At 46.8% G+C, this 26,928-nt stretch overlaps 1 protein-coding gene across 4 annotated transcripts in view; it reads left to right on the top strand.

Annotated features, from left to right (window-relative positions):
* Window positions 1-26,928, top strand: part of PAK4 (p21 (RAC1) activated kinase 4) — an 89,766-nt gene that overhangs the window by 41,571 nt on the left and 21,267 nt on the right. For 3 of the 4 annotated variants that reach the window (XM_067556708.1, XM_067556711.1, XM_067556710.1), the window contains exon 2: window positions 16,340-16,563. In XM_067556708.1, the coding sequence (XP_067412809.1) occupies window positions 16,360-16,563 (204 nt within the window). In that variant the 5' untranslated portion in view covers window positions 16,340-16,359. Of the gene's footprint in view, window positions 1-14,324; window positions 14,356-14,454; window positions 14,605-16,339; window positions 16,564-26,928 lie in introns of those variants that run through there. The other variant, XM_067556709.1, reaches the window with a different exon arrangement.

Raw genomic sequence — 26,928 nt, forward strand, 5'->3', positions numbered from 1 at the left:
TTTTTGTTAGCAGAAGTAAATAGGGAATGAGATGCAGGGAACTCAAAACAAGCCTGGGAGACAGTACTTACTGCTGTGGTACAACCAGGCAGACTGCATCTCTGATGTAACAGAATTTAAGTCTGTTTAAATATTTCAGCCTGAGTTAGTGGAGTGAGAGCTGATAGCTGCCCGCAGACTTCACCCGTGACCTATCTATGGCAGGGGTTCTCAAGCTTTTTTCTGGGACACCCTTTGAAAACATTTCAGGCTGTGATGACCCCCCCCAAAAAAAAGTTATGACCCCCCCCCCCATGTGATGCCATCCATCCCTCCATGCCATGTCACCTTTACTTCTGTCTTGCTGCGGGGGGTGGCGCTGCCTTCAGAGCACCCAGCCAGCAGCCGCCATTCTCTGGCCACCCAGCGCTGAAGGGCTCTGGCTGTCTGCCATGCATGGGGCTGACAACTGCAGCCATGGCATGCATGGGTGCTGACAGCTCGCGACCCCCCCCCCTCTATAATAACCTCACAGCCCCTTGAGGAGTCCCAACCTCCAGTTTTGAGAACCCCTGATCTATGGCAAGCACTTTGTTGGTAGGTGCTGTAATATGAAGTTTCTCGGTGGTGCTATCAGCCTCTGGCTGATCAGGCTGTGTCCATCTCCCATGCTTTGTGCTGTACTTGGAAAGGTTGCAGATCCTCTCCATTCAGTGGAAACCATGGATCTGATGTGCCTTTCCAGAGTCCGGCCAACATCTTGATGGAGGTAGAGGGTGGGGAAAAGAAGGATGTGGCTATTCATTGCATGATGGCATCAGTTTCCATATGTTCTCTTGTTTAGTGCTTTGAGAAACAAATCATTAAAAAAAACCAAACAAGGGAGCGGTCCAAAATGCCAGGCTTCCTTTTGTTTGTTTTAATCATCTGCTTCCACGTTCCTGATGTCAGTGTTAGCTGTTAGAGTTTCTGCTGAGTTGGCTGCTTTTATCAACAAACAAACTGGTTTTTCTTCTGCTCTCAGGCTCCAGATGCTGCATCAGGTTTGGAATCATTTTCTGGTGCTGCACATGGGGAAATCTTGCTAACACGACTGCTGATGTGATGGTCTATCGGGATTATCTTAATTAGTGGCCCTGCTAATGTAAAACTAGTCCTCATGTAACAAAGGTGAACTGAAGGACAATAGTAGGATATTAAGTGTTCTGCAAAGGTACAGAGAGAAAAGGGTGGTGGGCACCTTTTTTCTTTGCTTTTTTGATGTAAAAAACCTGAATGGTTTTACAAATCTTCTTTGCTTTCAGATTTTTGCCATTTTGTTTTCAGGCAAGTTAAACACACCTGTATCAATTGGCAGATTTCCAGTGTTGTCACCTACAGTTTTTGGTCAGGATGCTGGGAATTTTACCCAGTTGCTGTGATGTTCTTCAGCCTTGGACTTTATATCAGTGGGAGCAGCGTAAGGGAATATGGAGTCAGGTGCACTGTGCATCAGTTCACATCCAGCTGAGAAGTCTCCACTAATCAGATGAATACATAGTGTCTCTAGAATTGTTGGCTCAACAAGCCGTGTAAGGATCGCTGCTGTTTCTGTCTTGACAAGGCAGTCTGCATAGCTGTGGGGACTGGTAATGGGTAAAGAACTTTTTTTACTTTTTGAACCAGACACCTATAAATCCAGAACAGGTCTGTAGTGACCAAAACAACGATTGTTCAATAGTTTATGTGAGCTGGGAGCACTGTGTTATTCCTAGTGGACAAGTGCCAATATCATTCTTGGCAGGCTCTGCCCAGGGGTCATGGGGATGGAAATTACTCAGTTGCCACTAGTCCTTCCAGGTCATGGCTGAGGCACTTGGCCAGAGGATAGGATATAGGGGAATCTTGCCGGGCTGCAGCCTGGGTTATACCTGTTCTATGGATTAGAGGGGCTTTCTATGTTTGTACGGTGCCTACTACAATGATTGGATGCCTAGGTGCTACACTACTACAAATAATAAACAGTATATTTAGACTGGGATTTTCAACTGTAAATTCAGCTGCCTGACTCCCTAGGGGTCAGAAGAAGAAGCCAGTGTTCCTATCTAATTCTCCTGCTTGAGGCTTGACCAATAAGTTTAACTGTGTTTCTGTGTGTTGCAGATGCACCTACATACATACGTACTCTGGTTCCTGATTATTGCGAATCTGCTTTATGTTCACTATTAACCCCTGATTTCTGTCAGCTAACTAAAACCACCATGCCCACCACTGCTTTGAGGAAGCCAGGGTATTTGCAGGTGTTTTTCCATGTCAGGTTAATGCAGTCAACTGATTATTCCCCTGCATCAGGGACAAATGTGGTTCTGAATTTCTCCAAAGGAGGAGTAAGTTTCCTCTTGTGGTCCGTGTGTCGTCGTTGTGGTGTCGTGTCCCCCCCGCTGCTATTACAAAATTTGGCCCACACTTGGTTGGTTATGGTTTTTTGTTAGCTTTTCATTCAAAAGTGGAAAATTTTATCTGCCTGTTTGTTTATACCGTGGATTTAACTTGCCTCTTAGAAATGTGTGCAATTGAATCTGAAGGGATTTGGTTAGAAATAGAATGCTTTGAGAAGTGCCTACATCTCCATGTCTGTGTTACTTGGTAAAGGGGTTGCCATCTATGCTCCCTTGCACTAGATACCGAACCATTGTGGAGGAGCCAACCGGATGACTGTGCCAACCAGTTGCATATAATAACTTTGTATTCTGGAATGGGTTAGGATGAGCCAGCGGAAGGGTTGTCACCTGTTCTGTAGTTTATCAGCTTTCTTCTGTTCCTCTTCTGATTGAGGACTGTGGTTTGTCTTCTTTAAAATGAAGTGTCCTTATTATGTATTCACATGGTGGCCCATATCGGATTGAAGTTGAGCAGGTAACTGTAATGCTACCAGCGCTGTGTGTAATAACAGTGAAGTTGTAAGTGGGAGTAGCTATGAGTTGAAGCCTGGGTTTGTGTGGATGAAGATATTTTCTTGTGTGACCAAGATTGCTGGTGTAGGGAACATTGGATTACAAGGACCATTTACTAGTTGCTACTCTCCTTTCAGTTGTAGAAACATATTGTTATACTGAGGGCTTCTTGGTGCTTTCTTGTCTGTTGGATTGTTAGCTCTTCATAGCATGCATGGATCATGGGGTTTTATCCTCTACAGGGTCGAGGCCAGTGTTGGTACTTTTAACAACTGAGAGCTTGGAAAACAGGTTTTGATATCCATCCCCTCTAAGTCAACAACATTATTAATAGCCAAGAGGATCTCTCTTACGTGCTCACTTTCATCTCTTAGCTATGGTACGCTTTGGAGTGCATTTGATTGGATTTTCTTCCCCCCAGATATAATTTGTCTCTTCTAAAGGAAGGAAGAGGATGGATATGGGAGAGGATGGTACTTGTCAGAATCCTCTTGGATGGACAAACCCTTCATCTATCTTTTCTGTGCCAGTTTCTGGTAGGTTTCTTTCAGTAGAGGCTTGCCAGCATGTTGAGCTGCTACTGGGCAGGACCAAAACTGTATCTTTGATTTTTAAAGGACACAGATGCTTAATGATGTAAACAGCCTTTTATTGTTGCCTGGCTTTGTTTATACAAGAGAAAATGCATTTGGGTCCACCCCACAGCCAGATTTCCTGTGGAAAGCCAATCCAGAGCATAGCTCTAAGCCTTGAGTACAGCCCTCTCGGTTCTGCTTTGTACCTTGCATAGTGGAGTTACTGAAATGGCAATAACAGACCATCCAGTGTCAAATTCCTCTTCTGAGTCTGTAGTTAAAAACAAAACAGTGATCTGGAAACACTGTCTGGAAATCGGACACTCTATTTTAAAAACTGTGCCTTCTCCCCCCATAAAGGGGAAAATTGCCACTTTGATTTCTGCCCAAGATCAACAAAACTACACCCAAGTCCGAGTGCTTTGTACTTAACTGAAAAGGGTTGGGATCTGGCTGTACGACTCACAGCTGGAACCCCTAGACTCCCAGGCACTGCAGGTCCAAACCCCAGCTGGTTCGGCTCAGCCCCTTTACTCCTGCTGAGGTAGATAAACTGGAGTCCAAGAAGGGAATATAGGGACGTAAGACTGGAAGGGGAACTCCTGCATCATCGAGTCTAGTCCCTGCTATCACAGGTGACTCTGTCAGATCATCCTATTCATAAACTTATCAAGCTCCAACTTAGAACAAGTTTGGTGGTGTGCCGCCGCCCCCCCCACCCCACCCCCGCCCACGCTACCGTTGGGAGGTTATTCCAGAGCCTCCCTCCTTTGATGGCTAGAAACCTTGTCCAGCCTCCATTGATCCCTGGTTAGTTTATCCCCATTTGTTCTTGTGCCAGCATCCTCCTCTAGCTTCCATAGCTCTTCTCTCTCCCTGGTGCTTACCTCTCCTCTCCCCCGCCCCAATGTCTTTATAGAGAGCAGTCAGATACAAGCCAAGCTCTTTCAGCTTCCTCTCATAAATTAGGCTTTCCATTCCTCTGATTATCCTAGTAGTCTCCACCCCTGTTGTAGTTTGGATTAATCTTTCGTGATAGAGGGGCGGGAGGAGTTGTCTTTTGAACCAGTGACTCCCAGTGCTTGTGCGTGAACATGAAAGATCTCATGGCAGCACCCCTCGTGAGTAGGAGATTTTCCTGCTGTCTATGGCATAAACGCAGCAGTGCATCATAGTCTTCCTTGCTCAACAGCAGGCATATGGCAATATGCGGATAGCTTGCAAAGTCATTTAGGCACCCTTTATGATTAAAGGCCTGTTGTGTTACTTTAGGTCAGTGATACTCAGACCTCAGTGGTTCAGGAACCAAATTAACGATCATTATCCAAAAGAGCCACAGTAGTGTGAATTCATTGTCATTTACCATTTTTATATATTCTCACAGCAAATGACTGACCAAGTATTCTACAATTGGTTACTAACCAGTGACGTACCAAGGGGGGACCATGCTCCCGGGCGCTGGCCTGGTAGGGGGCGCCGGCTGGACCCTCCTCGGAGAAGCCGCCCCCCCGCTGTTGCAGGTGGCCAGGAGCTGCTGGACTTTAACATCCCCTGTGGCCATGCTGACCCCAGCTCAGGCCTGCCAGCAGCTGAGGGCTCCTGCTGTGTGGGGAGCAAGTGTCCTCCCGGCCCCTCCGCCCCCTCACTGTGCACAACGAGGGAGCAGCGGGAACCCTGGCTGTGCAGGGGCCAGGCCGCCAAAGGCAGAGCCCATCCTGTCCTTTCCCCCTCCCCCCCACTGCTGCCAGCGAGTGGCCCAGGGGCATCTGCCCCTGTCACTTATGCTCCCTGCCACACTCACTGCCCCCACAGTGGGGAGTATTGGGGGGGAGAGTGGGAAACGGGCCCACAGACAGAGACCCACCCACCCAGTACTGTTGCTCCTGCAGACTGGGGGCACAAATGTAAGTGTTGGCCCCTGGGCGCCTAAGTCTCCCAGAGACCCATGGTACGCCACTGTTCTTAACCTAGTAAAAGCATCCAGACTGGTTAATAATTAAATCACACAGTGTTTTAATATTATGTGCTGTAAAAAGCCACTTGTGGCTTCTGAGCTTCAATCTGAGTACCACTGCCTTAGATGCAATGTATGGGCCCAAAGAGTCAAAGGCCTGTAACTGTCCAACATTAAGCAGTTTTTAAACCAGGTTCAGGGTTTGATATACAGAGACCTCTCTGCCTGTTGAGTACCTTAGTAAACACACCATTAGGAATCCTATTTAACCTTTAATAAAAGAGAGGAAAACAGATAAAGCATTTGTAATGTCAAGTACTAAATAAGGCTTTCGTTTTCACATCCATTTTTTCCCTAAGAGAGTGTCCTTCTGCACACACACCTCCCACCCCTGTTTGAAAGTCTTCAGTGGTTTTACACATGGTAATAACTGTCCTTTTAGGGGAAAGGGAAGAAATTTAGTTGAGATGAGTTGGTGCTGTTAAAATCTGATCCTGTTTCCTAGAAGACAAAACACCTCTCACCACCACTCACAAGGGTAAGGAAAAGAAGAGCAAAGATAGAAAATGCAGCTTCTGTCTGTAGTTCTGACTCACTTGCAACCTCGCTGGTGGAAGAGAAATAGGCCCCGCTCTGAGACCTGGCAAACTGGTGCCAGCATTGGGCTGTTCAGGGCACTGGATTTAACTGCCTCTTTCTGGTTGGTCTTGCAGCTGTGTTGCAAAATATTTAGTCTTGGCCAGCTAAGACCGACTATTAGACAGAAGGCAAAAGGGTAGTGATAGACTAGAGGAGCAATGCAGCGAGGAAGAAAAAGAATGCACTAAGCTGGCGGGGGGGGGGGGGGGGGGAAGGGAAGGAATGTGACAGTTTTTAAAACCCAGGTGGTATTCAGGATTTAGCCAGAGCTGGTGAAGGTGGCAATGTTATCTGGCTCTCTGGCCCAGTCTGGTAAGGACATCTCTCAGGATTAGAATCAAGAAGGTCCATAGTTCCAGGAGGAGGAGGACTTGGTGGTGGTGGTAGTGGCAGCCATGATGATAGAGCTCGCTTCTTCCTCTTCTCTTTTCTTTGTCAGCCAGCACTGTGGTAGCCCCTCTGCCCATCAATCTCTGCTAACTTTCTCCAAGTCTTTTTCCTTTTTAAGAATCCAAAAGAGAATGATGAGGGGAATAGCCCATATCCTCATTATTTTGTCCACCAATTAGACCTAGTTTCTGACACACCAATTTTGATTCACTATCTTCCGGTCCCACTCTCCTCTCGTTCACCAGGCACAATCTTAATGCAGGGCTTGAATTATATCAGTCAGCCTTTTTGTTTAGACTAACCTAGCTTTTTCCCCTTCCCTTTTGCACATGTTCTCATCAACATTTATTATAAGTTTATAAACTTTCTCACAGTTGAGCTCACATTACATTTGTAGACCCAATTATCACAACACGCACTACAGAAATACCATAACCCCCTTTGGGAGGAATCTCGCTTTGTAGTGCTGTTTGGGTCATTACCACCTGGGCTTTCCTTTGACCAGCATCTCCATGATCCCACAGCATGCAGAGACTTGTAGATCAGTCAGATCTATCACAGATCCAGTCAACTAGCTGTGGAGCATATACATTACTGAACCAGATACTTATTTTTATCAGTTGATTGGAATTTGGAAAACTTTGAAGTCTAACCCTGCAAACACTACCTCACCCGAGCCTTGATGCCATTGGGGCTATTTCTGTCTAACAATTGCTTGTATGAGGATCGGGCCCTTGATTTCCTCAATTGTCACCATGGAGAGGAGCGCCCAGTAAACATCTGCAAAGCTACCCCCATGTCCTCCTTTGATGTCATGCCTGTGAACAGCTTGATGAGAGGCAGCTGGTGTGCTGTGACCGATATGGTCTCCTAGTCTCCTTGTGCTCTGTCTGTCTACTACCTGTTGTTACCTCTTGTCTAATAGGTAGGTTGTCTAATTTTTAGAGCAGGGAGAGTCCTTTTGATCTGTTTGTACGGTATCTAGCACAGTTGAGTTTCGGGCCATAACTGGAATTTCTAGGTACTACCACCATAGAAACAAATTCTACTACTGAAGCCTTTCTTACCTACCTTCCATATCAATGTAGTGTGAGAGCCCCTCAGAAGTTATCTCCCTTGCTGGTCCTTTTTCCCTCCAGTAGAGGTAGAAATGAACAGTTGATAGAATACTTGGTGGATGCATGCATGTATATATGCAGAAATAGAAGGCAAGGCAGCCCAAAGAGTTGATTATTTCTGCATTGAATTCTGGGTGCCGTGAAGCCGATGGCCTGATTTCTTCAAGGGATGAGTTCCATAAGCCAGATTCTGTGAAGCTTCTGTCTGCTGCCCTTAGGAGCCTTCTTTCTTGGTCAGTAGTTTCATGGTTTGGGTGGAATGGAGCTGTCATGGAAGAGATGCTACAATACCTAGCTTCCGTCCCATGGAGGGCTTTGAATATCAGGGTGGACACCAGTGAACTGGACTCCATCCAATGCGAAACCAATGCAGAGACTGGAGTACGGGAGGGATGTGCCCACTCTGAGGTGGGGCGTTGGGTCTTGTGCCTTCCTCTGAAGAATGTGATACTGGCAGCTGTTGAAAACAGGATACTTGAGTAGTTGGGCCATTGGTCTCATTAGATGTGGCAATTCCGGTGTGCCTTTTTCCTCCTTGCTTGTTAAAGGAAAGTCTTTGAAACTCTGATACTTTGAGGCAGTATCTTCCATGAGCTCCTTGGTACCTGTCTGCTTTTTGGAATCATTTCGTGACCCTAATTTCATATCCACATGCAATTGGTGTCTGGTTTCCTCTCTCCCGAATTACTGATGGTTGTCCCATCTGTGTGGATGAGTCTGAGGGGTGTCAGAGTTGACACATTCTCTCCTTTCAGTGAAGGAGTCTGCATGGAGACCAGTCTGTCTTGGTGTGTCTGGCTGTGAAGTGATTCGGGAATTGAAGGGAACTAGTGGTGTAACAATCCTGTGTGTGGGGTTAAGATCTGGGTGCAGAAATGCTGAGCTAAGAAGTGCAACTGAGCTCTTCTGATGTTGTTCTAGCTCCTGATAGGTGGCCAGGGTGGGTGGTGGAACTCTGAGGAAGCTGTTCCTCTTTGAAATGGGAGGGCAAAATGAGCACTGTGCTCCGGATGGCACATGAGATGAGACTGGGTGCTGCATCATTGCTGAGAAGCTGAGCCACCCAGACTGTGGTAGGTTCCCTTTCTGTTTCAGACAGACCATACACCCTATGGTACTAGTAGGAAACTTGGCTAGTGTATGTTGTAGTTTCACTATTGGCAATTGCTGCTACTAATCACAAATGCACCATTGGAGATGATTGCAACATGGTGTCATGTTCTGTGATTTATTTTTGGTGGCTCTCCATGTCTCCCAGTTGATTAAAAGGTTTCCTGAGGGTCAAGTCTTGGTGTGTTTTAGTGTGTAGTTCTGGAGTGCGGGGAGAAGACAGCCAGGGTCCTGGTGGATTCTCTTTAGAAGCATTAAAATACAGACGGTTGCATGAGCAACTTGCAGCATCTATATATCCTTTGGGAAAGTTCCTCAGTGTCTAATCCTGCTCTTGCTCTTTTGCTAGGGTTGAAAGGTCAAACAGGCCAGGGCAGAGGAGATGGTGTGCTCCTTTTGGGCTCAGGGGGCTGTTGCTTTCTGACCATGTTAGTGTCACGGTCTGATTGATTGTGCACTCGTATTCCAGACCATCTGCCTGGTACAGCCTGGAGGGAGAAGTGGGGTGTGTTTGCCAAAGATTAGATAGGCAGGATGCACTCTGAATATCTGTCCAGTGCTGAAGACACTTTTCTGCTTTTTAAATTTGGGACAGATTTTCTTGTGACATTGGGAGAGACTCTTCTCCTAAAACTCCTCATTCCATCCCTTCCTTTTTAATGAGAAGTGACTGTCTTGACCACCAACTTTCCCAGACTCCAGCGTGGTCTTGGGTGAACTCACGTGACTAGTAACAAGGAGGGATTCCTGCTCCGATCTACATGTTGCCAAGATCTTCTCCTTTTTCCAAGTAGTCAGGATGAGAGTTGTGGGAAGAGGCTTAAAGCCCGGGTTCCACAGACTTAGGTCCACGGTGCAGTGTAGACATTTCCATAGAACCTTTCATCTCGAGGCCATTGGCTCCAATCCAGACCAGTAAAGAAACAGTGGGAGCTGGCTGATGGTGATCGATGATGAGTTGCTGAGGCTCTCAGACCAATTCCTATTGAACAGGTATCAGAATCACAAACAATACCCACAGTTGACACAAACGAGGTCCCCTGGTGAGGACTGAGTGGGCCATGGAGACAAAACCCTACCTGACATGCTCCTAGTTGATGCATTGTTGGGAAGCTTACGGCTGCTAGGTTTACAGGCTTCAGAGAGGGGTGTGGGGTTTTTAGGCTTCTCTAATATTGGATTGTGTCTGACCAGAATGTACTTTTCTATTTGGAAACTGACAAAAGGCCTTCAGAAAGTCTGAGGAGAGGGGCAGCATGGGGAGAAAATCCAGCCTTGCTGCTCTACCTTATTGTAGTGCCGAGCAATAGAACAGAGTGCCAAACTAGTAATTTTCCAGGAGCCCAGGGGCTGCCATAAGTGGCCTCTATACTAAAATATAGTGGATAAACTGCACAGGGAAAGCCCAATTCTGCTTCCACTCAAGTGGAGGAAAACTTCCGACAGATTTCAATGGGAACAGATTAGGGCTGCTGATAGAAATCATAAAAATGTAGAACTGGAGGGGTCCTCAATAGGTCATCTAGCCCAGTGTCCTGCCCTGAGGCAGCACGGACATCTTCCTAGATAGATGGGATTAGAAATGGTGAGAACATAGCTGCTCCCCAGCAGCCATGTTCTCACCCTGCGGTTTGCACAAGGAAAGTGTGGATCTGCTGCTGCCTTAGGTTGGGATTCTAGTCCTACTTCTAATCCTAGCTCCTTCTAATCCTTTTTATCTAGGCTGCTTGGATGCCAGAAAAGGGGCAAATGGAACAGCCAAAAAAAAGAGGCTATTTCTATAGTTGGTTCCTCTTGGAAAATGCTTAAAGCCATAAATGGATTATTCTTTAACTGCTTAATTAGCCTCTATACATTGGCACTTTAAAATGTTTGAGATATTTAGTTATCACTCTAAATATAAGGTGCCTCTTTGCTCAAACCCCAGTAATTCTCTTGCCTTTCTCTCTAGCGCCTTTCATCCATGTTCTTTGCAAATCTAAATTAAACCTTGCCTCATTCTTGTGAGTTGGGCCAATTATCCCCTTTTTACAAGTAGGGAAACTGAGATGGAGCAGGGAAGTGGCTTGCATGAAGCCACATGGTGACAGAACAAGAAGTAGAGTCCACAATTGCTGACCTCCAGTCTCGTGTTCTAACTACTAGATCACACAGGTCAACACTCTTCGGCTCTATTCCCAGCTGTCTGTCCTCGGGGGGGTAGGTTAACCACTAGACTGTACCGCAGGCAGGAGAAATCGTGGTCTCTGGTCTCCATTCTAACCACTTCTTGAGAACAGGAGGGCAACTTTGTAAAGATACGAGCAAGAGATTGCCTGTTAGGTCACTGCCAGATTTCCTTTTCACTTCACCTTCTTTGTCTTCAGCCTTTCTAGTTAGTGTCCCTCCTAAAACCCTGTTTGCTTATAGAGGGACTGTTTGAGCTTGCTTGGTGAGGGCCTAGGTGCCATTGTCTCTGCAGAAGGGGACTTGTGAAGATGGCCGCCTTAACTATGGCCATTTTGGTAAAGCTTTTAAACTCGTGATTGGATGGCCCGAACATTGTCTCTCTAGATTCACATTCCCTAGCAGCTTGCCTGTGTGCTCTTCTCCTTGCTCCGTAACTGTTAGAACATCTCATTTTAATGATTTTATTTTCTTCCTGGTGTAAGTTTAAAGATTAATCCAAAATCAGGGAAAATTGGCAAGCACGTAAGGCAAAATACCTTCAGGTCGGGATCCAAAACCAGCTGTTTTGCTGGAAGAACAACAACCCAAGTAAAATTTATTTAGTATGGGAAGCATAGAGCAAATGAAGGAAGAGAAATCAGGATTACTTTTGTTGGGGTTGTATTTATCCTTTTTTGTCTTTTGAAATCTCAGGCCTCTAAAAAGACTGGTCTTCTCTGTGCAGATCCAGAGCTGGCAGCCTTGGGATTCTGCTTCCCATGTAAAAAGAGAGAAGTGACTGGCACAAGATATCGTGGTGGGTTGGTGATACTATTGGAAATGGAACCCAGTAACAAGCCCAATATTTTTTTTCCCTTTGCAGGTTACTTTTAAGCTATCTATAGCCTTAAGAAATTGAAACCAAAACTAACTTAACAGGCTTCTAAGGGTCTGTCTTCACTTCAGAATCAACTTGAGTTAGCTTAGCTCCAGTGAGAACAGCCACACTGTGAAATAGCACCTACTTTATATGTAGCACTGACTTCTGAGTGCACATCCATCCCATGAATCTTAGTGCTGCAGTATGCTGAGCTGAACTAGGAATTCCTTTGCTGTATACTGTGGGAGAACTTGTCTGTTCTTTTTGGGGCACATGGGGGACTAGTGGGAAGGCATTGGAGGACTGGCAGCACTCAAGCGGCGCTAGCCTGAGTCTGCAGTGCAGAGTGGCTGTATTAGCAGCTGACAGGTTGTGCCCACTCAAGCTCTAGCCTATCCACCTTCTTGGGCCAGCCGACCTGAGTTAAAAACATCACCATGGGTGAATGAAGGATTAACTCGACTTCCGTCCATGCACAGATAAGGTCAACAGTCACTGAAAACAAGCCCTAGTAAGCAATCACACATGCTCATTGCAAAGCCTCCCTTGCTGTTAAAAGGTGGCAGAGTTGGCAACGAAGCGGAGCCCCGAATTGGGTGACTGAGACTGAGCTCCCCATTCACCCCTGGCAGACATCCCTCCAGGGCAGGGTTGGGTGCAGGATTCTTACTCTCTCTCTTCCCTGCTGTGTACCTGCTCACTCTCTAGGGCTCTCAGTCCAGCACCAGTCATTGGAGCTAGCTTAATTATATAAAAGTTTTTTTCCCTTTGGAACATTAATTAGTTTTACATTAGACACTGGAGCCATGTATGGGGGCTGCTTCCCAGTAATTAAAAATGCTTATTTTTAAGCAGAAAATTATTAGGTGAGAAGGGCCAGATTTTGTATCCTGACGTATCAGCGCTGACTCCAGTTTTCTAGGTGTTCAGACTTCATCTCTCTCTGCATGTGCACAAGTAAAAGCTAAATGGATGTGTGGGATTGCCTGGGCTGTTGTCTCCTACTGTTGGGTTTGGTTCTGTCTCCCGGTTTATTCAGGGCTGCTTGAGACTCACTCTCCTAAGGCAAATAGCATCTGGTACTGGAGACAGGGTAATTAGAATGGTCTTGGTGTAATTGCTGATCCAGTGCACTACCTGATTGACCATACATAATTGTCCTGAATCCTCAGCTCTAATCTTCCAGTAGCACTTGGAGATCCTCGCATGGAAAGTGCTAGAGATGGGTGAAGTCCCTTACAAACAGGAAAGACTTTGGTCTCCCAAGATGTCCAACACAGAGAAGAATTAGTCCTATTCTGCAGATGGGAAACCAAAGAACAGAGAGGTGAAATGACTTCTTTAAAGCTGGCCTGTGAAGGGATTGAAATTTTGGGTAGATGGGACTGGAATTTCTAATACGTTGGGGGTCTAGTGCTTAGGGTACTAGCCTGGGGCTTGGGAGACCTCCCATTTCAAGGCAGGGAAGATCCAAGCACATTACAGAATTTAGAGTCTGCGTGAACACTTGGTGTGTGGCAGGCTAGTGTAGGGTAGATTTATAGCCCAGCTTGCCACACACTAAGTGTTCACACGGACAAGCCCTAAGTCTCTCTGTCTTTGCCTCAGTTACCCCTCTGACGATAGCACTGTCCTGCCTCACATGGGGTTTGTGAGGATAAATGCAGTGGAATGTGAGGCACTATAGTGATGGGATCAACATCGATGTTTTTATAGCTCATCTATAATAACCCATCAGACTGCCTTTACACATCTTAAAGCCCCGTAGTAACCCAAAAAGCCATCCGTCCTCTCCTTAGTTTGGTTACATGCTTCTTCCCAGAGGGTGGCAGGGGCTAGTTTGTCTGTCTGGGGAGAATGCTACTTCCTGTGACTTGTGTACTGTTTGTTCGGTGTATCAGTCAAAACAAGTTATTGGCTCCTCCCTCATCCTCTGGTAGCTGTGCTCATTTGCCTCCCAGAGACTTCCTACTTGTTTAGAATGGGGCATGAGGGACCACTCCTGAATCAAAACTGGTTTGCTGTTGGGCAGCTGGTACTGAGCAGCTTGGAGGAAACAGGAAGAGTGATTGTCTTAAACTGTGCTGAGCCTTAAGTGGAGAACTAGTTAAACAAACCAACCAATGCGTGAGGAAGGAATGAGTTGTGACGTGTCCACAAAGCAGAACAATTGAGGTGGAGGTTCAGTGTGTGCTACGACAAGATGACCTTGAAATGTCTGTGCAGCTGTTCTTGTTAGTGCCAGAAGTGTGTGGTACGGAACAGAAGTACACTCTCCCTTCCCAAAGAGAGTGAGCCTGTAAAAACGTACACATGAGTAGCCACGTTGAGGACTCATGAAAGGGTTTGCAGGATCTGCTGCCAAATCAGGCTGACCTGGAAGGAAGTGAGAGTTTTGAGGGGAAACTAACAAAGATGATGCAAAACATGCTTGTCATAAAACCAGGTTTTTAAAGGAGATGAGAGAGAGAGAAGCAGGTGGCTGCAGAAGGATGGTCCTCTGGGGAAAGGCCATCTGAAAGTGAAAGGGTTTGAAGGAGGAAAGACACACGGACAGGAATGTTGTTTTGACGAGGAATGGCATATGGGAGAGCCCAAAAGTGGAAGAAGTAGCACGGATGGGATCGAGGTGAGTTTTTCACACTGTTCCTTCAGTATGAGCTAGTGCAAGGTACAGGTGAGCTGCCAGGAGCCCTGAAACACTTTCCATGTTATTTTGGATGTGTAGCAGTTTCCAGATCCCACAGTCAAGATGATGCAAGTGGAGGGACCTTAAATGAGACAGTCGCTGATGAGGATTGGCTTTATTGCATCCTGTCTTTGGCAAACAATCCTGACTCACCTGCCTGCGCCGGGATCAGAAATCTGCATTGCTCTGGTAAATGTTACTGCCTGAGCTTCGGAAGGACAAATGTAGCACAGCAGAAGGTTGGGATTTCTCCTGGGCATTTCCCATTCATCATAATCTGTCTCTTGTGCACGCAGCAAGCATCTGTCAGAGCAGATGCCTTCAAGCTGCCAAGACGTGTCATATTCATGAAGCTGGGGCATGCTGCCATACGTGCCATGTGCACAGCATGGCTATGCTGGCTCAGTGGGCGGAGTGCCTCTCCAGTTTTTCTAGCTGGCTGACCGATTGCTGTGGGGACAAAGTTCTGGCTGGCTGTTTTCAGTGTCCATGTGAGCATTGAGATATTGAGCTTTTTGGGAAAGGATGTGGGGAGAGGGTATGGGGGGAGAGATGAGACTGTCTAAGGCCATTATCCAAGTGGGAGAATTTTAGCTGGTTTGTCCCAGTTATTCTGACTTATTACATGGAGGTGGAGCCCAATTAGATATTTCCTCCAAGCCTCTGAAGGAGCATGAGGACTGATGTCATATTTAGTTTGCACAAGTGTTGAAGACAGATTTATAAATCTGCCTAGCAGGAGGAACCTATTGCGTGCAAGGCAATTTCCTCCTCTCATGTAAAGGGTGGTTTGGTTGGTTGGTTTGGTTTTTTTCCCCCCCCCCCCAAAGGAATCGCATGCTGAGTGCACTTCTGTTCCTGCACTTAATTGCTGGACCATGCTATTGTATTATGGTAATGCCTAGAGACCTTAGCTCCTTTTGTGCTTGGTGCTGTACAAACAACACAGCCAGTTCTTGCCCCGGAAAGCTCACAATCTAAGGAAACTTATGCCTTATGTTTTCAAAAGTGACTGATTTTTTGGGTGCCCAGGTTGGGGACACCTTTAAAGGAGCCTAAATTTTTTTTTTTTTCCCCCAAAAGCACTTACTTAGCCCCTGCCCTCTCAAATTCAGGCGGTATCTCAAGTTGGGCACCCAAAATTGTATCTCAAGTTGGGCACCCAAAATTGCTAAATAACTTCTGGAAACATACACCTAGGCATCTGCTCTGGCAGACTTGACAATGGGGGAGTTCAGCAGAGGGCAAGAATTGGAGATGGGTCTTAGAGGCTGAGTTGCTTTCTTGTACCTCACAAGGTACCCCATCCCAGAACATGGTGGGGCAGTGACATATGTTAATTCTGTACATGATAGGTGGCTAAGTTATAAGAACTTACTACTTAAGACTGACTGTCAAACTCCTTTCCCAAGCACTAAAATTTAGTTTAGACTATTTTAAAAACAAATAAACAAACTTCTAGTCTGTCTGTCCATATGTAATGGGTGCACTGGGAGTCAGGAGATCTGGGTTGTAGTCCCAAGTCTGCCACTGACCTCTGTGTGAACTTGGGCATATCACTTCCTGTCTTAGCTGCCTCAGTTTGCCCCTCTGGGGACAGTACTTAATAGACTCTTGAGGCTTTGTGATACTCTGACAGAGGAAGCGAGAAAAGTGCAAATAAATCAGCATCTCTGCTCTGTTGAAGAGCATCCGTCTGGAGAGAGACTTGGTGAAATGGTATCCAAGTACTATGGGGTGACATAATTCTAAATCCCGTCTGATTGTATTTAGATAGGTGACTGAGTATTCTACTGTATCACCTTCTATTTTATAAGGGAGTTTTTTTTGTAGCCTACTAAGATTCTCAGGCAGTTCCATGATGATACATGTTCCCCTTCCTCCTTGACATTTATTTTTCAATTCCTCTCTTTTCTTCTCTTAGGTCATTTAGCCAACTTCACCATGTTCAGCAAGAAGAAGAAACGCATTGAGATCTCTGCTCCCTCGAACTTTGAGCACCGGGTCCACACTGGATATGACCAGCAAGAGCAGAAGTTCACCGGGTTGCCAAGGCAATGGCAGGGCATCATCGAGGAGTCAGCCAAGCGACCCAAGCCACTGGTGGATCCCGTGTGCATCACAGCTATTCAGCATGGCTCACAGAAGGTAGGTGGCCGGTGTCTGTAAGATCTAAGGGAGTTCTGCTAAATTAAGTCAGATCGCGAGGGAAAGGAGGGACTACAGAGTCTAACAGATTAATGGGGTTTTCATGTGGCCTCCATATCTAGAGGATCACACTTATAGTTCAGGAGTAACACCACCCCTACCAGATCCAGGCACCTGCACTGGTAGCTTCAAGACATGCCATGTTGACAGTGCTGAAGTGCTGTGTGTAGCCATGGAGAAGGAAAGCCTGGCCGGGGCAATTTGCTGTTTCTTGGTATCTTTTTGGGGTGCCAGTTTGACCAAGTAATATTGTAGTTTGTTCTCCACAGCCCATTCAATATTTCACCACCTCTCTCCTAAGGCTGCCAGCGAGGGTGCAGGTTTTCTTATGTCCATGATGCCCTGCCTTCTTGTTAGGAACAGGACTGACCCCACCAAATCGCCTCTTACTAGTCGCTGAGAGCCGTCAGATGGGAGCTGCTTCTTCCAGTTATTGCCAACTTGGATGGATTTCAGATGTTAGGGCCAAAGGCTTCATATTCCCTTCTCTGAGCCACCTGGTCCTCCTGGTTCAATGGCAAGTTTAAAAATGTGTTCAGGGAAACACAAGTATTAAATGGCATTTACCCCTCTTGCATTTCACCTATTCCCGTTTCCCAGTGCTTGTCTCTTCCATCATCACTGCCCTTTAAACTTTGACCATGGCTTGTCTGTTTGCTTTAGTCTAGAAGACCCAGCCTCTGGAATCGCTGCTGCTTCCGTGCTAACCCTAATTAAATCTTTCTAAACCTATCTAGGTGAATGCATCTAAATGAAGCATTAGCCCTTAGCGAGGAGAATTAGTCTGCTGTTGCAGTGTTGCAAAGTCTCTAGTATTGGGGTCTGCTAGTTTTCCGCAGCACCTTTCATGCACTGTCTCCCCCAGGCATATGATAGCTCATTTAAAAAAAAAAAACCAACCCACAAACAAAAACTATTGAACTGGGTAAGGCACGGAAACCAAGCAATTTAAAGGCCAGCCTTAAAACCAGAAATAGCTACATCTCAGATTCAGAGGTGTATGGAGAAAGCTTGGTAATCTTGAACCCCTTGATTTCCAGGAGTATATGGAAGTCTTGTAATGCCTCAGCTTGCATGCCAAACCTGGGCATGGGGAATAAGAAGTTCCCAAAGGTACACAGAGAAGAACAATTGACTGAGAGCCTTAAATGTCACCTAAGAGACTGTCCTGTGGAGTATGAAACTGAGCGTGCAATAACTAGAATGTCAAATAACATTTAATTCAATAACTGTAATGACGGGAGAGATAGCTGGGGGATACAGAGGAATGGGGGCCCTTATTGGCTACTAGATGGAGAGCAGGACTGGGGAAGCGGGGATAGATCTAGAGTCCCAGCTCTGCCACTGACTCGCTGTGTGATCTTGAACTAGTCACTTAAAACTCTGGGCCTCAGTTACAGGGAGGCGGCTTTTTAAAAGGGAGTGGGGCGGGTAGATACTGTGCAATGATGATAGTGACTCACCTTTTTAAAGCACTTTAGATATGCAGGTAAAAAGAGCTGAGTTCCAGCAATGAGGGAGGTTGCTGGTAAAGACAAACCTGTCATTTAATGCTCTTCTTGGCTATGTTTAAAAAGCCCTCTGCCTATATTCGTTACAGATGGCTAAACTGGTTTTTATGCTATTTATATGCCTTCCCTTCAGCAGTAAATTGCAGGGAGTGTGGTGTGTGAGTGAAGTGAGAGTCTAGGCAAGCTCAACAGATGTCAATGTTTTGCCTCTGAGGAAGCCAGCTCCAGCTTAGAGGATGGATAAGTGCTGTGATTAAAGCATTAGCTGAACTGAGACACACCTGGGTTCAAGTCCTACTCCGCCACAGACATCCAGTGTGATCTCTGCCTCAGTTCCACACCTGTAAAAGGGAGATCTTCATTGGTCCCTTCCTAGCAGGTTGATGTGAGGATAAATATGTTAAATATCATGAGGTGATCAGATATGGCGGCCAGATAAGAACTGTAGACAGAAGTTCTGACTACTTCCAAAAAGTCCTCGCTCAGAAGACCACATGCTGGATGTTTGCATGAGCTACCTTGCATTGCATTTGATGTGACATTGTAGCTCTAAGTTCAACTTCACTCAGGGATCCAGCCTTCAATTTTCTGTCAACAAGGTTGCATGCTAATTGCGATCTTCCCAGGAGTAGCCTTCACTTGGATGGTGCTTGGAAGTAAAACTGCTTTAAAATTGGGGGGTGATTTCTTGGATCGTTAAGTCGATGGGAATAGAAGTGGCTCAGCCCCTTGCAAGCTAGGTTTGGTGAATCAAGATACGTTAGTGGTATTAAGTGTGACGCTTCCTGGAGGTACCCAGCATTGTGAGGCACCTTGCTACCATCTGCCCTTAATGAGAGAGCCCACAGCACTTGGGTTTGTAGGGAAAACAAGTAAAATGTTATTTAACGAAGTCTAGAGATTCAAATGATAGCAAGTAGAGAAGGAGTGGAAATGTTTACTTAGAAAATAAAACATGCATTCTAGAGCCTAGACTTAACAAAATACTTTCCTGTCTAATAAAGTATTGCTGACAGCGTTTTCCAGCCAGGCAGGCTGTGATCCATTTTCCATGACACACGTGAGGCTGTCAGCTTGTCTTCTCAGGGAAGGATTCTGTGGGTCTCTTTGCAACCCCAGATATATCAAAACAGTCCTTTGATCTTCATTCATAACCGTGGCACCTTCCTGCTGTGTGTTCCTTCCTCTAGATTCTGCCATCTTCTGTTGATTTAGCAATCTAAATTAGCTGGTGGCTTAATATGCAAATAGACTTGCATTGTGTGAGAGACACAATGAGCAGGCAGAACGAGAAGCGTCTATCTCCTGCCAGAACAGAACCTATGTGAGGCATTTCACCTTCTAGTGACCAGCCTTTAATGTCAAGAATCTAAAAACATCAATTTGCAGCATAGATACTTAAATATCAATTGTGTTCACATTTTGCAATGGTTATGACAACCAGTGGGCTACTGGCTCTTGGTAGAGATCTCACAGGCCACCCTTTGGTGAATTTACTGTCCACATACTTGAGCTGAGGGATTCCTGTAAAACTCTGTGGGCCCCCCCCCCCAATTCACCAGGTAGCACAAAAAGAGGTTCCCAGATTACACTAACTATGTGAAGACCATGTCCAGTGGTCTCTTTTCTTTCCCTCTGGAAGACCACATTGCTTTTCCAGAAGGGAGAGGTTACAGCCACTCAACCTCTGTCCCTTCTGCCCCCTCTGAGAGCTCCACTGAGAGCCTCACTGAGAGCTCCAGCCATTGATCTTTTGGATACCAGCATCCGTCTGTGGTAAACATTTAAGTGTAGCAGCAGAGAAGTTTTGAAGCTTGCATTCCTGCAGGGCTGACCAGCCCCGCTCCCTCAGCTCATCCACTTTCGACAATGAAGCAGACATTAATGCTGTAGTGGCGCTCCTCTGAACGCTCTTGAACTCTTTTTGTTGCTCGAGTGCCTTTCCCCTTGGCCTCACCATGCTGGCTCTGTCGTAATGTCTGAAAATGGGAGCTTCTTCCAGCCTTGCCCATCTGACTCCATGCTTGCATTAGGCAGAATCGTAATGAATCCCCTGTCCATCCTGTCCATCCTCAAAGCCCTTTGACTGAGCCACAAACCAGGCACGGAAATTGCACTGCCTGCATTCACCAGTGGCTATTCCAATGCACCCAAGCTGAGTGCTGCTGCTTTTTGTATTCCTGTAGGAGCCCTAGTCACAGTCCTAGCTTCTGGGCTTTGTACAAATATAGAACAAAAAGACAGGCCGTGCCCCAAGGAGCTTCCAATCGAAGTATAAGATGATCCCCTGGATGGAGACAGGGGAGCACAAGGAAACAATGAGACCGTCTTGATCAGGATCTCAGTGTTGGGACAGCTAGATGATGGATTCTCATCACTTGCACTGCTTTCCAATAGCTTTTAGGACCCCATTCTTCCCTTGACCTCCACATGAGTGCAGGTTGCTCAATACATTGCAGAGTCAGGCCTGTGGAGACAGACTCTGAAGCAGCTCTTGTGTAATCTCTTTCCTAGGTATCATGGGGTGAGACCTAGGGGAGGGCTGGCAGCTCTCCCTACTGGGGAGGATCCGTACGGGATCTGTGCTGGCAAACCAGAACCTGAAGGGCAAGCGGGATCTCTTTCCGTGCACGCTCAGCTGAATTCTTGCAGCACTGATTCGGCCAGAACTGGAAACTGCAGTGCCAGGGGTGTGACTGAGGGGAGGGAGGGGTTCCACCTGTTGAGGAAACAATCTCTGAAGGGGAGATCAGTTGCAGAGAGGTGTGGGGTGAGAATTGGTTGGTCTGGGGAATTGATCCCCCTCCTATCCTCACATCCCTGCTTGCACTCATTTGGTTCTAGCTGTATGCCATACCCGTCCTACACGCTCTCATTTGCTGAGCTCAGCAGCATAGGAATCCTGAGGGGAAGAAAAAGCAGGGATTATAAAACACAAACAGGTTGAGCTGGGCTAACTTGTCGCTGAAGCAAAGATTACACCACCATCTCCATTTAACATGACTGGGAGGAAAATGGGAGTTGCAGGAGCCTGCCTTTCACTGAAATCCCTTCTCAGCTTTACAGGGCGCCTCCTGGGAGATGGGTGAGCAGTGATCCCACCACCTCCATAGTATTGGAACATGACCTTTGTTCAACAGCTGTGACCTGGAAGGTCGTCTGTGATTCCTGCCCTGCCGCTTAAATCGAGGAAAGTAGCCAGTGGTTTCCTAAAAATGTGGCTGATGGCTACCCTTTCTCTGTAACTGCATGGACAGTGCTGCTCAATGGGAGTTTATTAAGCAACCCCAGCCAACCAGTTACATAAGTCGGGCAAGCTCCAAGGAATGAGCATTTTTATTTTGAATACATCATAGGCACTTGTTTATGTGCCAATTGGGTTCTGCCCCTCTTGGCTCCTGACAAGTTTCAAATAGGGCCAATAGGAAGCAAAACTGGTGCCACTCAGCGCCGGGGTTTGGAAAGGGAAAGCGATAGGCGACCCAGACCTGTGTGTTGCAGAGCTCCATTCCCAGAAGCATGCAGGAATGCTGGGGAGGGTGGGCAGTGGCTGTGCAATGTTTGGCTCCACCAGCCAAGCCCATTTCCTCCTCCTGCCTCTTATACAGGCCGCTGCAGAACCTGCAGGATGGCAGAAGAGGAACAGGTTACTGCAGAGCACCTAACGAAACGTGCATGGGAAGAATTATGGGGCTCTTTCTGTCCTCTAAAGCAGTGGCTTTCAACGTTTTTCATTTGCAGACCCCTAAAAATGTCAACTGGAGGTACAGACCCTTTTTGGAAATCTTAGACAGAGTCTGCGGACCTCTAGGTTCCTTTGGAAATCCAGTTAAATCCTCACACTGTGTAGAGACCAGGTGTTGCAAAAACCTGCATGGGCCAAGAGGAGCTAATGCGTTTTGTGGGTGCCCAACCTGAAGTTTAGTTTACACTTAAAATGTAAACTGGCAGAGCAATGTCGGGCAGGTGCCCAGCACTATCTGAAAATCAAGTCTCCTTCAAGGTGGCCTGAAATCCCTAATCACTTAAAAATCATCTCTTGAGCCACCTGATGGAGACCCTCATTCCTGATATCAGAGCTGAACTGATCCCTTTTAATCTTTCTGGTTTTTATTTAACATGATTGGGTCCTCCACCTCCCTCGGTCCTCTTTCTCCTGCAGCAGGATGTGGATGGCTTTCATTTTGTGGGATACAGGCGTGAAAGCTCTGCTCTTCTTCATCTGCTACAGACAGAGCTAAAAATAAAGCCCTGTTCCAGACAGAAGAGGAAACAGCCCTGTTTTTTTGGGTTGCGGAGGCTGCTACATCTTGTAATTTTTGCAGAGAAAATTGCCAGTTACCACGTAGGACGAGCGCTTTCGTGGCACGCTGGGTTTCTTCCCAGGGCAATGAAGAGCTGCATGAAAAGTGGTGGGCATGGCATTGCCCTTATTAGTTGCAGTGTCTTGGTGGCTCTGTGGACTTGGGGAGGGCTAAGAATCTGCCCCCACTGAGGTCTCTGCAGCTTCTTGTTCTGCTACCGCAGACCAGGGAAGCCCACCATAAATCATTGCTCTCCACGAATGTGGCTGCTGTCTGACTCTGGTGCAGCTCTCTCTTCTCAGGCTCTGATCTCACATGCTCAGCAAAGGCCTGCTGGGTCAGCACTTGGATGGGAGACCTCCAAGGAAGTTGAACCTAGGGATTGCAGGAAGTGGCGTCAGCGCTGAAGGGGGGTGCTTCCCTCTCTTTGAGTCAGCGCTCACCCCAGCATAACTATGGGTGTGGTGGAGTAGGTAGTTGTGACTCCTCCCTCTGACTTTATGCTGACCCCAGTGGCTTGGAATAGTTTTAGAGCTTTTTGACTGTTTGTATTATCATAAGGCCAGGCTGTATACAGACAGTAGTAGATGGTCCCTGCCCCAAAGAGCTTCCAATCTAAATAGACGAGGCAGACGCAGGGTGGGGGAAGGAGTATAACGGACAATGTGTTAGCTCTGAATGTGGCACCTCTTTGCTGTGTGGGTCAGCCAAGATCCCCAGATCATTCTGTGGTCATCAGAGACCCCCTGGCAGTCTGCCAGAATGGGGTGTTGGTGTTGGGATGCTGGCTAAATTCCAGTTTGGATAAAATTCCCCAGCTGGAAATGGCTCTTAGCCCAAACACTTGTGCAGTGCTGTGCAGCTCTCCGATCCCAGAGTGGCTGCATTTCAGTGGTGGGAGAGGCCCATGCTGCTAATAGAGTACTTTGTAATGGAAGGTGCCATACGATTACTGCTGTTGCCTTTGGACCTGTGATTGAGATGCATACCGTGTTGGAGCCCAGCAGCAGAGGCAGTTGTAGCCAACCTCCGTTTACTAGCGGGTGTTGCTGCTATTGATTTATTACTGCAAGTGTGCAGCTAAGCTTTTCTGGGTGAGCTGCTTGTTTTGGAAAGAAGGAAATGAGAGGCCCTTGAGAGGCGCACATGGAGAGCAGTTAGTATTCCTGTTTCCAAGTAATGGGGAAGCTGAGGCACAGAGGCAATGACTTGACCAAGGCTGTGCAGTGGATCAGTGGCAGAGCAAGTCCTGGAATTCATCTCTCCTGTTTCTATTCCTGTGGCCTGATCCTGGATAGGCTGCTCCCATATTCCCTTATAGGGCTTGGATTTGCAACTTTCTTAAGTCTGTGACCAACAAATTAGCCAAAAACTTCTCTTGTGAGACCCACCATGTCCCACAGTCCTTTGCACCCACAAAGTTTTGTGGGATTAGGGTCAGTGTGATTTCCTCCTCCCCTCCCCCCAACCATTTTGGGTGTGGTGGAAGGGTGAGGCCAGTCCTCCTGAGGTAGGGGATTGTTTTTCCCTGACTGTAGCCCAGTATAAATGGTGAGGTGGCACGTTCTAGGGCCCTACTTAGGAATGTCAGGGCTCTTCTGCCAAGTCATCTTAGCATCCGGTGCTAAACACTTCCTGAAGATGCAGATGGTCGTGTTAGCTTCAGCCTAGGACACTGGTGGGTTGGTGTGTCCCTGTTGAGACAGAGGGAACTAAGGGCAGAGATGGGGGAGCCTTGCAGGGAAAACCCTTGGGACAGCAGACCTTGGAGAGGCTAATCTTTAACGATAAAGGCAAACTCCCTCAAGGGGCTGAGTTTGGAGGAGGGTGTCTTTGGAGCAGAGCATTTAGCTGCAAATTCTCCTCTTCTGCCTCCTCTAGTTGTCCCCCTGCACCTAGTTGCATTCCAGCTCTCCAACCTTCGGGATCTTCACACCATGCGTTCCAGCCAGAGATGTGTTCCTGTGCTGACAGTCTAGGCCGCAGACCTAGCAGTGCGCTTATCCGTCATGCCACCTTCAGCAGCTGCCCTTCCGCTTGGGATGGTGCATCCATAAACCTGAGACCAACCAGCAGGGCAGTTGGATCTCATATTGGAGCTCAAATTCTATTATTGTACCCACTAAACCAGTCTGGTTGGAGCATCCATTTCCTCTGCCTCACCCCCACCTTTCCAATGGAAATTGGCTTTGTTCAGTCCTCTGCTGATCGGCACATTTTCCGTGTGCGCCAGCAGGAAGCTCTGGTGCCGGCAATATGCGCTTACTCGCCACTGCTGGCTTAGAGGAGTGGGCATCCACTTAATGAGGTCGGGGGAAGTGATGTGCCCAAGATCATCCAGTGGCAGAGCTGGGAATAGAAGCCAGGTCTCCGGAATCCCAGTCCAGTGCTCTTGCCACTGTGCCATCACAATCCTCTCCCCTCCTGCAACCCAGTTAAATGGGTGCACATCCCAATTTCCCAGCAGCAGTGGAATCCGTTCTTCGCTCCGTGGTGAGCTCTTCCCACTGGAGACAGTGGCAAATGTTCAAATCCAAAGGGAAAACCAGTTTCTACTTGGAAATTCAGCAAGTCAGTGGTAGAAGTGGGTTAGGTCTTTGGAGTCTGGATTCCTGTACTTTCAGCTTAACTTCTGGTTCTTCCACCTGTAGCATTTCTGGCTTATATTCTCATTTAGCCACATGAAAGCAAGCTGCATTGTATTTGCAGAACATAGGGTCACATGGTGTTTACTCAGCAGTTTGGCTCTCATTCAGCTGGGCCTCTTTTGGTTTCATCTGAATTTTTGGATTAAGTATGAAGGTGCTCAGTATGCATTTGACAATTTGCACTGAGCCGTCTTTTCCAAGAGGAGGGAGAGCCGGACCACAGGAGTGGGCTGGGTGGATTTGGCATAGATGGGAATAAAAACTGATTTTCTTCTGGCTGCCAGAGCGCATTTCACTTGCCAAATCCTTGCCTCTTCAGGTCGGCCGCCTCTGTGCTTATGAGCTTGTTGATAGATATACTCTTGGGTATTGGTTGCTATCTGAGTACAAGCTGCCCCATTCCCTATGGGATGTGGTGATGCTGGCTCTGATGTAATGGACAATTTGCTGGCTGACTGTGGCATCTGTTGCCTGCCTTCACGTATGAAGCAATCACCTCATCCCCTCCTCAAATAGCTCCCCACAACCCTTCGATGTAGGATGCGGTGGGAAATTATGAACTCCCAAGGATGGCAAAGTACACCATGGACATGCTCCAGCACCTCTCCACTCATCCTCCCCTGTCTGCCTCTCCTCACAATCTCCCTGCTGGGATACAGGAGTGCCTTCTCTGCAGCTCCTGTGGATCAGCTTCCCTGTACTCATTCTCTGCCTCGCTTACTCTTCATCTTATTTGAAATCTGTTACAGACTGATCAGATTTGCTTCTTCTCTCACTTAAACTGGTGTAAATTGAGAGTAACGTCCTTGATTTCATTAGAGCTGCATTGGCTCCTTACCACTGTGAGTATAGAACTGGGTCTTTCTTGCTGATGCTTGCAGTTCTTTCATAGACTATTAAGGCCAGAAGGGACCATGGAGATCATCTCGTCTGGCCTCCTGTGCAACCTAAGCCCGAGAACTGCCCCAAAATAATTCCTTTGAACTAAAGCAGATCTCTTCAGAAAAACAGCCAATCTTGATTTAAGTGTTGCCACTGATGGAGAATCCACCACAAGTTGCTCCAATGGTTAATTACTCTCCCTGTTTAAAAAAAAAAAAATGTGCACCTTATTTCTGGTCTGAATTTGTCTAGCTCTAACTCCTAGCCACTAGGTCTTGTTAGACTTTTGCAAGATTGAAGACCCTATTATCAGTTTTTGTGGGGGGGTTTTGTCTCCCATGTGGAGGTACTTATAGACTGGGATCAAGTCATTCTTTAACCATCTCTTCATTAAGCTAAATAGGTTGAGATCCTTGAGTCTATCACTATAAGGCAGGTTTTCCAATTCTTGTTCTTGTGGCTCTTAGCCCTCTTCAATTTATTAATATCTTCCTTGAATTGTGGACACCTGAACTGAACACACATTCCAGCAGCAGTCGCACTAGTGCCAAATACAGAAGTAATATAACTTCCCTATTCCTACTTGATTCCTCTATTTATACATCCAAAGATCATGTTAGCCCTTTTGGGCACAATATCACACTAGGAGCTCATGTTCCGCTAATTATCCACCTTGTCCTCCAAGTCTAGTGTAGCATTTGGAGGTGACAGTAGAAGGATTCTTCATCATGGAGAATTCCAAAGGGATGTTGATCAGCAATGCAGCTACAAGTGCCCCCTGGTTTGAGCTCCAGTTATGACCTTAAGGGGGCCTGTCAATTTGCCAATGTTGTACATAATCTTATCAAGCTGCTGCAGCTTTTGACAACCACATAATTGCCAGCCCAGTGGCAGCACTCCTTGATAAACAAGCTCCAGAATTTGTTGTCTTCCAGCCCGATGTGTCCAAACCAGGAATGC

This window comes from Emydura macquarii, unplaced genomic scaffold, assembly GCF_026122565.2.
Source record: "Emydura macquarii macquarii isolate MOO-44397 ecotype Brisbane River unplaced genomic scaffold, CSIRO-AGI_Emac_v2 contig_1790, whole genome shotgun sequence".
NCBI lineage: Eukaryota > Metazoa > Chordata > Testudines > Chelidae > Emydura > Emydura macquarii.